Source organism: Macrosteles quadrilineatus, unplaced genomic scaffold, assembly GCF_028750875.1.
Source record: "Macrosteles quadrilineatus isolate MER2022 unplaced genomic scaffold, UCM_ALF_1.0 Scaffold_19__1_contigs__length_3004403, whole genome shotgun sequence".
Lineage (NCBI taxonomy): Eukaryota > Metazoa > Arthropoda > Insecta > Hemiptera > Cicadellidae > Macrosteles > Macrosteles quadrilineatus.
The window spans coordinates 790,250-803,776 of NW_026542612.1; the positions used below are offsets into that span (position 1 = coordinate 790,250).

General features: G+C 34.5%; 1 protein-coding gene across 2 annotated transcripts in view; it reads left to right on the forward strand.

Annotated features, from left to right (window-relative positions):
* Window positions 1-13,527, forward strand: part of LOC129005279 (kinesin-like protein KIF20B) — a 155,222-nt gene that overhangs the window by 135,782 nt on the left and 5,913 nt on the right. The window contains exons 24-28 of one of the 2 annotated variants that reach the window (XM_054434120.1): window positions 390-554; window positions 1,309-1,395; window positions 4,948-5,031; window positions 10,217-10,356; window positions 12,031-12,110. In XM_054434120.1, the coding sequence (XP_054290095.1) occupies window positions 390-554; window positions 1,309-1,395; window positions 4,948-5,031; window positions 10,217-10,356; window positions 12,031-12,110 (556 nt within the window). The remainder of the gene's footprint in view (window positions 1-389; window positions 555-1,308; window positions 1,396-4,947; window positions 5,032-10,216; window positions 10,357-12,030; window positions 12,111-13,527) is intronic. The other variant, XM_054434121.1, reaches the window with a different exon arrangement.

The following is a 13,527-nucleotide window of genomic DNA, read 5'->3' on the forward strand; positions in this document are numbered from 1 at the left end:
GTTGTAGTTTGCTTGTTTATGAACATATTTTTATCAGATTTTGAAAATGTATTTATATTAGCCTACTAAACTATTAACATTTCATTAAAATATATTCTTCCCTCCCTGTTTTGTTAAACTAATGTTAATTATTACAAAATAGGGACTAAATATTTAATATGATATTTTTAAAGAGATATTTTAGTGTATCCAATCAGGCTGATGGAAATTAGCTTAGTCTGATGTTTGCATTAGAGACAGGGGTTTTATTATTTTGATAAAGCATGGATTAGGCCCGCCAATTGCTGATAGTGTTGTTTTGGCATTGTATTAGAGACAGAGTATTTTACTTATTTTTTAAAAATATATTAGATAAACTAAGTTTGGTTTTCATGCTAATAAATCCTTAGGAGAGGGAGTTGGATTCATTCCAAGTAAATCAAAAGGAAATAATGGGGAAATATGAAGAAAACCTAAAAAAAACTAGAGAAGAAAATGACTCACTCAAAAAGGAAGTAGCAAGAGTCACTACAACGTTCTACAAATCTACACCTACTCCAAAAAAGATTCTTGAGGTTAGGGAGATTGTTATACTAATTTAGTTGACTTTCTTATTACCTTTGTGTTTGTTAATTGCTCTAAAAGAAACAGCTTGAGTAAGTTTTTACATTTAGTGGTCCAGTTAATTTGTATCCACACACCTCTAGTATTTACATGATGGTTGGCCTCTGGGTCGTTAAAATTAGCACTAATAAGGTTTATATTACCTGGCTTCTGTCTCGAGGATCGGAGACAGAAGCCAGGTAATATAAACCTTATTAGTTCTAGTATTTAATTTATGCTTGGGAAATATTTAATTTGTATTATATTCACTCTACAGTATTGGCCTATCTTCTTTTGTCCCAATTAATGTAGTAGAGCATTGATCTGGTTTGTTTGGAGATGCTATGAAATCATTGCATAAAAACTACCAGAAAACTATCGTGTGCAATATTAATGCTGCATTTTTAATCTAAGGCTATTCAAAAGAATAGAATATGTTGTATGTTAGGACAATACACACTATATCTGTTTGGTGTTTATAGTCCTAAAATACAACACATGGAAGCAAATAAAATATGGAAAAAATAACCACCTATTGTTTTTCTTACCACTTAAACTCACAGCACATCATGTTATTTACCAAAAAGCAAAATCTGCAACTAGTACATGCAGAAAATTAATAATCCTAATGTTAGCAACAGTATAGCAAAACCTAGGCTCTAATAGTCACAAGTCACAACATTTTATTTTATAAACATGTTTTTTTCACTTATTTTTATCATTTAGAAAGAAATTGAGGAGCAGAAAGCACAAATACACGACCTACAGAGGCAACTTGAAGACAAAGAGGCTTACTGTGAGAGACTGCTAAAAGTAAGTCAACAGACATCAGTATGTATGTAAATAAAATTACAGTTTTGTCTGTACATTGGGTAGAATCATATGTTTTTGGTTATTTTTATGTCTCATAGCCTAAGAAAGCCAAAACGAATCTTATCTCAATTTCTGTCTGTCTTTTCGTCTGTTACTGAAACTAGTTCCTCACTTTAAAGAATTTTATCACAAACTTCAAAATTGCACTAGACCTCTGGAGTTTATCTTACTTAGAGACCCATGCAACCAGATTGACTATCCTGGTCGTCAACCTAAATATTATTTGGTGAGGTAGCCTCTGGATCACTTAATTTAAGTTAAAGGAGGATATCAGCTAGCTTACCTTGACAGTTTAGGTAGGCCATAGAACAAGTAGAAAAACACAGCTTTTGCACACAATATTTCGTCCCCTAAGGGACTTTGTCAAGTGTAGAGAAAGAGTTGTGATTGTTGGCATGGATGGCCACAGGTTTTTCTTTACCCGTTTTGACATCTTGGCGGTGGCCATTCATTCTTTCTCTTAGGGTGTTTTTTGTCATGCCTATATATTGGGCCTGCCATTGTTGACATTCCAGTTGATGTATTAGGTTTGTTGTAGTGCAGGTGTGGTGTCATTTGATTCTGTACTCTGAATGATGAATATTGCTGTAAAAGGTAGTGACTGACTTATGAATATTGCAGGTCTTACATCTGTTACTGTCACATGGATATGAGCCTTGGGGGAGTGGTTCTGGTAGGTTGGTAGAAGGATCAGGTAGTTTGGGTTGGACGAGCAATATTCTTCAGGTTCGGAGGTTGTCTACACACGAGACGGGGAGGTTCTTTGAAGAGATCTTTTGTTTGGCTGGAGTGTTGTAAAATTTTGAAGCCGGGATCATAACAACAACAGTTCACACAAAAGTCACTAACCACCAACAGTACCTTCACTTTGAGAGCTGCCACCCAAACAACACGAAACGTTCACTCCCCTACAGCCTAGCCCTAAGAGGGCCTCCGGATCAATAGTAAGGAAGAGGATGCCCATACCTGTAACCAAAAGCTCCAGACTGCCTTTGAGAATAGAGGATATCCACCTGCTTTTGTCGAATCCCAAATTAATGCAGCCACCAACAATTTCAAACACCAGAAACCTAAACCGCAAAAGAACGTTGAATCAGTTAACCTAATTACAACCTACCACCCTGTCCTATCATCAAAAATAAACAATCTCCTAAGCTCTGGCTTCAAAATTTTACAACACTCCGGCCAAACAAAAGATCTCTTCAAAGAACCTCCCCGTCTCGTGTACACACAACCTCCGAACCTGAAGAACATGCTCGTCCGACCCAAACTACCTGATCCTTCCACCAACCTACCAAAACCACTCCCCCAAGGCTCATATCCATGTGACAGTAACAGATGTAAGACCTGCAATATTCATAAGCCAGTCACTACCTTTTCCAGCAATATTCATCATTCAGAGTACAAAATCAAAGGACACCACACCTGCACTACAGAAAAACAAGTATATCAACTGGAATGCCAACAATGCCAGGCCCAATTTATAGGCATGACAAAAAACACCCTAAGAGAAAGAATGAATGGCCACCGCCAAGATGTCAAAACGGGTAAAGAAAAACCTGTGGCCATCCATGTCAACAATCACAACATGGACTTTGATAGTTGCTTCACAACTAAAGTAATAAAATCAATTCCAAAGGATGAATATAACCCTTCCATGTTAAGAAGGTGGGAACTGGCATTGCAGTAAATAACCAACTCCAGAACTCCCCCCAACCTTAACCTAAGATAAACCTGTCCCAGCAGCTAGCTAAATACATAATAGGCCCAGTTTGTATATAAAATACTATATGCGTGTGTATATATAAAGTTGTATTCATAGCTGTAAATAGTAATAGACTAATGAGATGTGGCAAACCTGCATAGTTGACAACAGCCATGACAGCAGCCATTTTGTAATTTATAAACTCTTTCTCTACACTTGACAAAGTCCCTTAGGTGACGAAATATTGTGTGCACTGTGTTTTTCTACTTGTTCTATGGCCTACCTAAACTGTCAAGGTAAGCTAGCTGATATCCTCCTTTTTCTACAATTCAAAATCCTGGCCTAGAGCCTTTCCTTGAACAAAATTAAATTTAAGTTAAATGGTTTATGTACCCTGGCTTCATCAAGTGATCCTTTTACAGTAGTTTACTACTATAGTTTCAGACTTAAAAGTCCATCATCAGGAAAAACAAAAACATCGATGAAGTCATGTAACGAAATTGGTTGACTAAGCCAGGTAAAATAAACCATTTAGCTTATATAGCCCTACAATCCGGGTTTGACTTAAGGGAGGTATAAATGAGGCAACGATGACATCATAGTTTAGTTAAAAATTTTCCGTGAACAGCGCTATAGTAGAGATCATAGCGCGTAGTTTTATTTCACTATTAGTTTTGCCAACAGTGTCATTTGGAGGCTTCTAATCCATGACGTCATACTTAATTATAAAATTAATCTTATAATTTTTTTTTATAAAATTAAACTGTCATATCCTAACCAAGTTAACCAAACGTGCTGATAATGAACAAATCGAATGAAGGTTCACTTATTGAAAAAATTGTTCTGTTCATAACATAAAATTATCAATGCCTCAAATTCAATTTTGGATTAAATAAATAAATATAGGATGGAGAGGACACAGCTACTCACCCTCACAGCTAACTCTTAAGTATTTATTTTCATGGACAAAACTAATTTGCTTTTCAATGTACATATTATATGTAAATACAATATTGCAATGTGCCTGTATTTAGTGCTTTGTGCAGTGTCAGTTAGACAACCTGTCAGACATTTTGAATTCAAACTGTGTCATCCTATTTAAACTGTTGTTTTGTAACTACCATCTAGGCCTACTTCTGAAGAAGCCTCTGAAAGAGGCGAAATATTAAGTAAATTATGTGTGTGATTTTATGTGTTCTTTGACTCATCTGCAACCTTTCATCAGGTGAGTTAACTGTGTCCTCTCCATCCTATATTTATTTATTTAATCCAAGCTAAATGCTTTTTCCTCAAATTCAATTTTATAATTTTTTTAATTATTAAATTAAATTGTCATAACCTAACCAAACTTGCTGATAATGAAAAAATCGAATGAAGGTTTACTAATGAAAAAAATAGTTCTGTTCATGAAATAAAATTAGAAATACCTCAAATTCTACCAAAAGATGTACTACAGTTAAGAAGTAATCGCATTCTAAGCTAAATCGTTGACAAAAAGTAAATGCTATCGGTGGGATTCGATCTGGCTACCTTTAGTGCATCGGCCAGAAACGCTTCCACTACACCACCGAGGCCAATGGCTCTATACCGTATCATTGCGGTAATGGTGTTCCTTTAGGAGAAGAGATCTGACAGCTGACGTCATCGAAGGCTCTTCTATACCTCCCTTAAATACCCTACAATCCTACCACCTCAATATAGTTTATAACTTGTATGATTTGATAAAAGGTGTTTATGTTAATTTTTTTTTTATTTTCTTCAAACTAATGTCTAGAAATGGTTTTTAGGAAAATGAATGTCTGTGTTCTCAAATTGGACAAATACAAACTGCTATGGATGGTGCAAATAAAGAAAATGATTTCGTTTTTTGTGTAAGTTAAAGTTATAGTTACTTTTTGATGTTTTATTTGATGCAAAAATTCTTTAGTTAAATTAAATTTTACTCCACAGCTGGGAAGAAATCAATCAAATCAAGTAAAGCAAGCAAAATACTTAAGATCCAGCCTCATGATTTTTTCAGTTACTCCACTCCCAACTGTTTAAATACTATAAGTAGATCAACAATATTGTTTAAACATACTTATCGATAGATTAAATGGTTGGTTTCAGGGATTCTAGCCGGAGTTAACACATGTAATTAGCCCAGAACACTTGTACCAACCAAGTGTGCATTCCACCAATGTTAAAGTCTTTCCATCAAATTTTACCATACCGATCTCAAATCCAACAATTTCTTTGTTATACAGTTTTACTTCTAAACTTACAATGAAGTGACTTACAAATAATTTGTTGTATGTTTTAATGTTAAATATTAGCATACACAAAAGAAAATGTCACCATGATTAGGGTCTAATTAAATATCAAAAAAGTTAAAATTTTGCCTCAATCCTTTGATATAGTCAAGAGAAGTAAAAGAAAAAGAATTGTAAATTAAAAATTCCTAAGTTAAATCAACCACTTCACAAGAATTCCATAGGTTGTAAGTTATATGGAGAATAAGTAAACCGTTGTAGTTAGCTTGTTTATGGATATATTTGGATCAAACTTGGCAAATCTATTTATTTTATACTAAGCTAAAAATATTTTATTAAAAAAACTCACTTTATTACCCTCCCTGTAGGCAGCAAACCTAGGAACTCGTTAAACCTAATGTTGTTTGAATATATTTCATTTAAAATCCCACCAATATTTAAAAAGGGTGTGACGCAAAATTCTAGGGGGGGGGGGAATAAACTAGTATTCACCTAAGTCAGGCTAGGCCTACCCCTAGAACCGGCCACACTCAAATTTCTTCCCCGGAGTGCTCAGGAGCCGAGAAAAATCCAGGGGTCGATACAAAGTTGTCACGGCTTTGACTGATCAATTTATTTAAATTGTATCGAAGGCTCAGAGCTCTAGAAGCGCTCAGGAAATCCTGCAGACGCCCAGTTGGAGCTATATATCATCCTTACCTTCGTTTAAGTGTTTTGTTAAATTTTACCTAACCTTTGGAATGACTCTGTAGGGCCGACGAGTATTCAATCTTAGCCAATGTGATGTAAATACTCGTATTAAAATGTGACTAATTAGTTTAAGACATTGGTAATCGATCTAATATCGAATGTAAGGTAAAACAATTCCTACAGAGTCGTCGGGGCCTAATTAATATAACTGAACGGATAATTTGGCGTGATATGATTTAATGTTCATCTTTTTTGTAGCTGATTGTCAGATCAGCCTACTCCCAGACTTGGTTCTTTCACCCGCCAGAGACGGGGTTTAGAACTCGGTGGACAAGTCTCGGAATATTAAAACGTTGAATTAACTAAAATAAACGTACGTAATAATTTTTCGTAGAAATCGTAATTTTGAAACTAATTGATTTAAATCAAACCAAACGATAATCACCGCTAGTCACTGGCAGGCAGGAACTGGCGGGTTTTATGCAAGTCGGCGAAAACTAAGTTATTAAAATTTAGTCAAATGTAATCGAACTTAAACGGGTAAAAATAAATGGCAGACGAGTATGCGTATGTTAAAAGAAATTTTAAATGAAAGTAAGAAAGTCTGAAAACGTAGCTAACCTGAATCAGTGGATAACGTGATATCGTATGGCGAAGTTAGTGTCGGTGTGCGAAGAGGCTTCTCGTGAACGAGTCGACAGTCGAACAGCGAATAATTTTTGTCCGGCTCAAACCCCGATTTCCTCGGCCGTGGCTTAAGCGCTCCGGTGGTGATTTTGGAAACTAGCCAACAGCTGATCGGGGATTCGGTCTAGTTATCGTCTGTCATCGTCAATCAACAAACACCAGTTTGAGGTTATCTCGTCGTCGTCGGTGATAAATATGCGTAAAGTTTGTCGGTTACCTTTATTTGGTGAAATGGGAGTGCTATTATAAATAAATATGCAGTTGAGGGTGTGTTTGTGTACTTCACTGTGATTAAGAATAGGCCCTACGTTCTTTGGCTCATAGTCGAAGCTAGGGCCAACACATAGGCCTAGGAGTAGGCTATTGTAGATGAAAACTGGTAAGTTATGGTGTTTGTTGATTAGCAGTACGTTTTTTACCCCCCTCAAAATTTGGTACCTCACAAGGGCCTAAAATCGGATATTAACAATTACCGTCCAATTTCTGTATTGAGTAATTTTTCTAAAATATTTGAGAAAGTCATAAATTTAAGATTGGTTAGTTATTTTGAAAGCAATCATCTATTTTATAACAAACAATTTGGATTCAGGAAAAATTTAAGCACGAGTTCTGCACTCACACAGTTTATAAATGAGGTTACCCAGGCTTTGGACGGGTCTCAGGCTACTGCTGGTGTATTCTGTGACCTGTCCAAAGCTTTTGACTGTGTTGATCACTCATTCCTTCAGCTCAAGCTGAGTGATTATGGTATTAGGGGAAGTTGACACTCTCTATTGAGTTCTTACCTTTCTAATAGAAAACAAAGAACTGTAATAACACTGGATAAGATCAAGTACTATTTGCCATGGGAAAACCTATCGGCAGGTGTGCCCCAAGGTTCATTCTTAGGTCCTCTATTCTTTCTAATTTACATTAATGACCTTCCTAAAGCTATTGATCAGGAACTAATTCTTTTTGCAGATTATACAACAGCCTTGATAAAAAATAATGATACTTCTGAAATGCTATCTTTTCTTGAAAATGTGGTTCATGACATGGAGGGTTGGTTCTTGAACAATGGATTAAAACTTAATCTCGAAAAAACGCAAGCAATAAAATTTTCTGTCAGAAACAATGGTAATAAAATTAATCCCTTAAATTGGCAACCTCTCATAAATTTCTAGGTGTTTGTTTACATAGGAGCAGCCCAGGCTCTCTCACCAATACTAGAGTCTGAAGCTTTTACCCTTTCCCAAGCTAATAAGCTGTCAGCCATTGATCTAATTTTACTATCCTCCGATCTTGAGTATGCTATATAGTGGTTTTTGCGTGCAGCATCCGATTTATTTATGCCTGGATCCCCTTGCTTATCTCTTCCTTAAATTCGTTCCAGGTCCACAGAACTGATAGCCGGATATGTGAAATTCTACAGGTAAAATACCCTGTGTCTGTGTACAAGAAGATTATCTGTGTACTTACAGGGTGAATAAAAAGTCAATACTCCCCCATCTAATATTTTTCTAAGTTAGAACACAGTATAGTCTTCTTGTACACAGACACAGGGTATTTTACCTGTAAAACTTCACATACCTGGCTATCAGTACTGTGGACCTGGAACGAATTTAAGGAAGAGATTAACAAGAGGTGATCCAGGCATAAATAAATTGGATGCTGCTTGCAAAAACCACGATATAGCATACTCAAGATCGAACTATTGTAAAATATTCACAGATACCCTTTTGTTGGTCGTGCGAACTTTGCACTAAGTTTTATTTTATGATTTTGAAAAGTTTTAGTGTCACCAAAAAATGAGGGATTATCGGCTCAACTGGAGATTACTCTATATATAAGATATATTAACCTTTAAACATTACCAATTTATTTTTAAACAGTATGATTTAAATTGGCATTCTGTTAATTACGTTTTTTTAACCCGCCCTTATATTTGTATCTGGATCCGGATCCGAATTTTTCAAGATCCGGATCCGGTACCAACGGAACATTTTCTTGGATCCGCCCATCACTAGAATATATATACACTAGAAAGGCAAAATAATAGAAGGGTGGTAGGGGTTGGGCAATGACCTCGGAGAGGGCAACAGTGAGTTGAGTAGGGTGTTGGAGGGGGAAGGTGTGGGTGAGACCTTTGAGCTATATTTAGACTAGACTTTCACCACTTCCCAAATGGCTGGGTAGGGGACTAGGGGGATTACAATAGCAATTTTTTCCTTGCCTAGTTTGACTTTTGTCTTTTTGCGTATGAGTTTTGAATCATCAAAAATATAATTTGAATATACCACAATTATTTAGCATTGATAAAACAATATGCAAGGGACCAGGAGAAATATTATTTGAATTAGAGTTAATGCCATGATTTGCATTTTTACATAAAAATACAACAATCCGCAATCATGATATTTTAGGTCATTGACCTTTATAACGCATCTCTTGTAAGTCGATAATTATAAATTGATGTTCCTGTGGTTGAAAATAATTATTCTGTAAACAAATTCTGAACAATTCCCATTTTTGTAAAAACTCAAAAGTTTTTGTAACTTATGTTATTTTCCCATTAAAATACCATAAAATTAAAAAATCTGATTTTTAGAGAAAAGCTGGTTCTAATATGTTAAAATAGCTGTAACAATTACGGTTCAAAAGTTATCGCAACTTTTGTGATTTTTGATTTTTTACTAAAAAATATCATAATTACTCTCACCGCTTACCCATGATAAAGGTTGTTGACAAGCTTATGGGAGAAATTATGTATCAGAATGCTGATACATAATTAATGATTATTAATAAGGTCGATAAATAGCTTTAAATTCCAACCAAACAGTCATCAAGTAGTACTAACCAAGAAGCTCTGTGCCAGTTTTTAACATTTTAGCACAACTTTAAGTACGCCAATACACAAAATTATTGAAGTCATGCGTCGAAGGGACTATTGTTGTTTTGAACAGAATATACTTAACCTAGCGGTACTGTTGACTTATAGAAACAGCAAAATCGTTTGACTAAATATTTCAATATTTGTTCCCTTAGGAACTGTTCACTAGAAGTCAAAATCCCATTAGGTCAAACTCATATACACAGCCTACGTTTTTAGTACTGACTTTACTTGTCGACTCAATGGGACTGTTGACGTAACGCTACAGCAAAATATATTGTTTTTGATCTAATGGTACAAGAATAAATTATTTGACCTTCTGGCACAGTTGACTTTCTGCAACACATCACTCAATAGTCTCCCCCAAGATGATGGGCCTCCTAACACTAAAGATCTTGGTTGTTGCTGCATAACTTATTAACTTATATTAATTTTTTATTTAGATATTTTTGCGATTGTAGTTAATCCATTTGTGGATAATCAAGAGTATACTGTATATGTTAACAGGATTTATCTATTGGGAATAATATCTCATACAAATGTTTTTATCCATTACAGGCAAAAGGAGCAAAGCCAAAGACTAAGACTTCTAAACTAGCAATGGAATTGGATGTCAGACGGAGAACTCAAAGCTGTGTAGGCGAGAGCAATAACATCTCTGACTCTCTGGATGGAAATAAATCAAAAAGTGCCTCCAAGTAAGTGAGGACTACAACTCAGAATTTTTTTTTTATATTTATTAATAAAAAAGGTGGAAGGAACCAAAAAAAGGACCATGTCTTATATTTGTAGTATTACATTATTTTTACCTTATAACTACAAGAGATATTCCCCTCCCCCAAATGTTTTTTGAGGGTTGCTGGATCCATCCTCTCTCTTTTTCTTAATGTCTTGTAAATAAATACAGTATGAGTATGTATAGTAGAACCTAGATTAACCGGGAGAACCTTAGATTAACCGGGGTCAACATAGATGCCTCTTTAATTTGTTACATAACATCAAATATACCAACAAAATGTTATAAATTATGTTTCTTTAGTCTTATATGTTGAAATGCTATGTATATTTAACTATTTCCAACCATTTGTATATGCAGTTTTATTGTTTTTGAAACATAACAGTTCATTTGACTAAAATCGAAGCAAAATATAAGTTCATGTTTTTATGGACATTACGACATTCTTCTGTCTTGAAACAGAATGTAGCAGTAACTAGCAGTGTAGGTACTAGAATTTATAAATCTATTCTCTAAGTGATTTATTGACAGTGTTTAGTAATTATTTTGTTTGAGTAAAAGTTTGAGTAAGCTGTGATTTTAAATGTTACAGTTTTTATTACAAGCTTATTAACTTGACATAACATGATTGCGCAATAGCATACTAATTGTATTTTGATGATGTAATAAAATGCAAATTTCTAGGAAATTCAATAAACCTCTTATTTGAATTTAAAGATAATAAATATACTTCACTAAGTGGTAAAATTGAGTTTTTTTTTTATCCAAAATGAATTATGTGTAAGAGTTTCACATGGCGGAGTAGCTATTTGTGTATAAGGAGTGCATAGTATGTCATTGCCACTCGAGAACTGTAGATGAGAGCAGTAATGACTGTTTCTGCTTGTAGTTGTAATACACACAAGATTTTTCCTACCACCATAGTTATCTTATCATAACACACAGATTCACTTTTTATTTGTATATAAAATGTCATTTTGGATGTGTTTGGTTTTTGATCCGCGGCTGCGGCTGGTGTGGCAATGTGATAATTTTGATACAGTGGTGGAGTGGTGGGGAAAATCTAAAGAACAGCATTATTCTCTTTTGAGTAATCTTCCTTTTACAAGCATGGGTAAGGGATGATATACCATCTGTATAGCATCACAAGAGTCAAATATAATATACATTTGACTTAATTGTATTACAGATAATTACATTAAATCATTATGAATTCAAGTAAATTGATCTGCAAAAGTTCATTACCTATGCTGTAACAATGTCAAAATGAAAGTGTAACTGTGGTGATTTTTAAACCAAAGACCCAAATGGTCACATGACCACTTGTGATTGGTGGAGTAGGCTCGTTAGTTAAAGGATGTATCGTAGTAGTGCTAGGATTAGCTGAAGAGACTTCCTAAACGTTCTGTCTAGAATATGCTTGGTTTATTAAATTAAATTAGGGATGGGGAAGAGGTCACAGAGAATCAGCTAAATTATATGCATAATTTCAAATCTATGAATTTTTTTAACTTAACAGTTTACAATATTGTTAATATTTTACTAGGCCTATCTGAAAAACTTGTTACAGCTAATAGTAAGTGTAATACTCTATTTTAGTAATTGTGTAGATAATGGCTTTTTATTTGATTTACAGAGCTAGAACAAGAAAAACAACTCGAGCCGCTACAATTGTCCCGGCTATCCTTGTCAGTGAAGCCGGTAACAGCAAAGCTGGTAATTCCTATTATGATACCTATTCTCTGTACAAAAAATGTATCAGATGTTATCCAATATTATGTTGTATCTAGTTGTTATCCTAGACACGAACCATCACATAATGTTCTCGTATGGTTAAAGATTAACTTACACAGAAAATTCTCAAATTATACACTTAAAATGCCCACGTTACTCTTTTGGAGAGAAAGTCAACTATGTATTACTAACTAATAAAAATACATTATGTCCTTATTGTATTAAAAATATAAGTTTGTTTGTTAATAGATTTGGAATTGATCAAATTTGGAATATTGATTTATTCATCCTAAGCTATTAATAATGAATAATTCGAGTAAAAATAACATCAGACAATTTTAAATTCATTTATAGTCTCCAGGTATGGTGTTTTAAATCAAAACCTTTTATTCACATTCTATGTTGTATCATGTGATATATCCTACTAATATTATCTATTATATTATTAAAGTGATACAAACAAATTTTATGTAAACCGTTAAGGCCATTTACCAAATAAAAATATAGGCATATGGCATATCAAAATTAAGCTTAGAGAGTTTAGATTTGCCGAAAAGTATTGATATGGACGAACTCCCTAACGGCTCTGCCCCACAGGCTGATTTCCAAAAGGCTACGCCTTGCATGCTTTGGAAGTTATTATTTGATTAATTTAGTGAACAACAGCTGGCAATGCAATTGACAATATAGTTTGTTTGTTTACATTTTTGTTTACTTATTTTATTATTTACTTTTATGTTCTTAAAAGAGGCGCGGTGAATGGACAGTGAAGCTATTTATAGCTGTTTGTTACAAGTGAGTAACTAAAGGTGTTCGAAACATGATGCTATGAGATTTTTAAACCATGTTGTTCGTTCCAAGAGGTTGTCACCGATCTTTAACAGATCGCAATTTCATTGAAAAGTATTAAAGTAAAGTATTAAAGATGTCGTGAAAGAGAGCTGCGTGTTCAGGTACAACCTCGGCCAACCTTAGGACGTAAGGTATGAAGGTTCCACTGCTTTTAACGCCCTTTCAGATGACAATTTCTCAAACTTAGGCCTTTAAATGAAATATAAAGTCAAAGTTGATTAAATTAATTTAATGGCGGTTTCTGTTCACCCGTGAATTCGCGGGTAGAACCTCTTGTATTATATTAAATTGAATATTAGTTGTGGATATGCTAAGACCACGACACAGAGATCTGGGACTTCCTTTTTATTTAGATGTACATCAGGCCAAAAAAAGTATATGTATAGGTTGTCTAAAGTAAATATTAAACATGTATTCCAGAAAAAGATTAGATGTTTGATATTATATTATTACTAGCCCATTTATGCTATTAAAGCTTCGAAGCGTTGCACAGAGGTTTTCTGGCTATTATGTTGCTGAGGTTTAATCACCAATGAGCTGCCGGGTT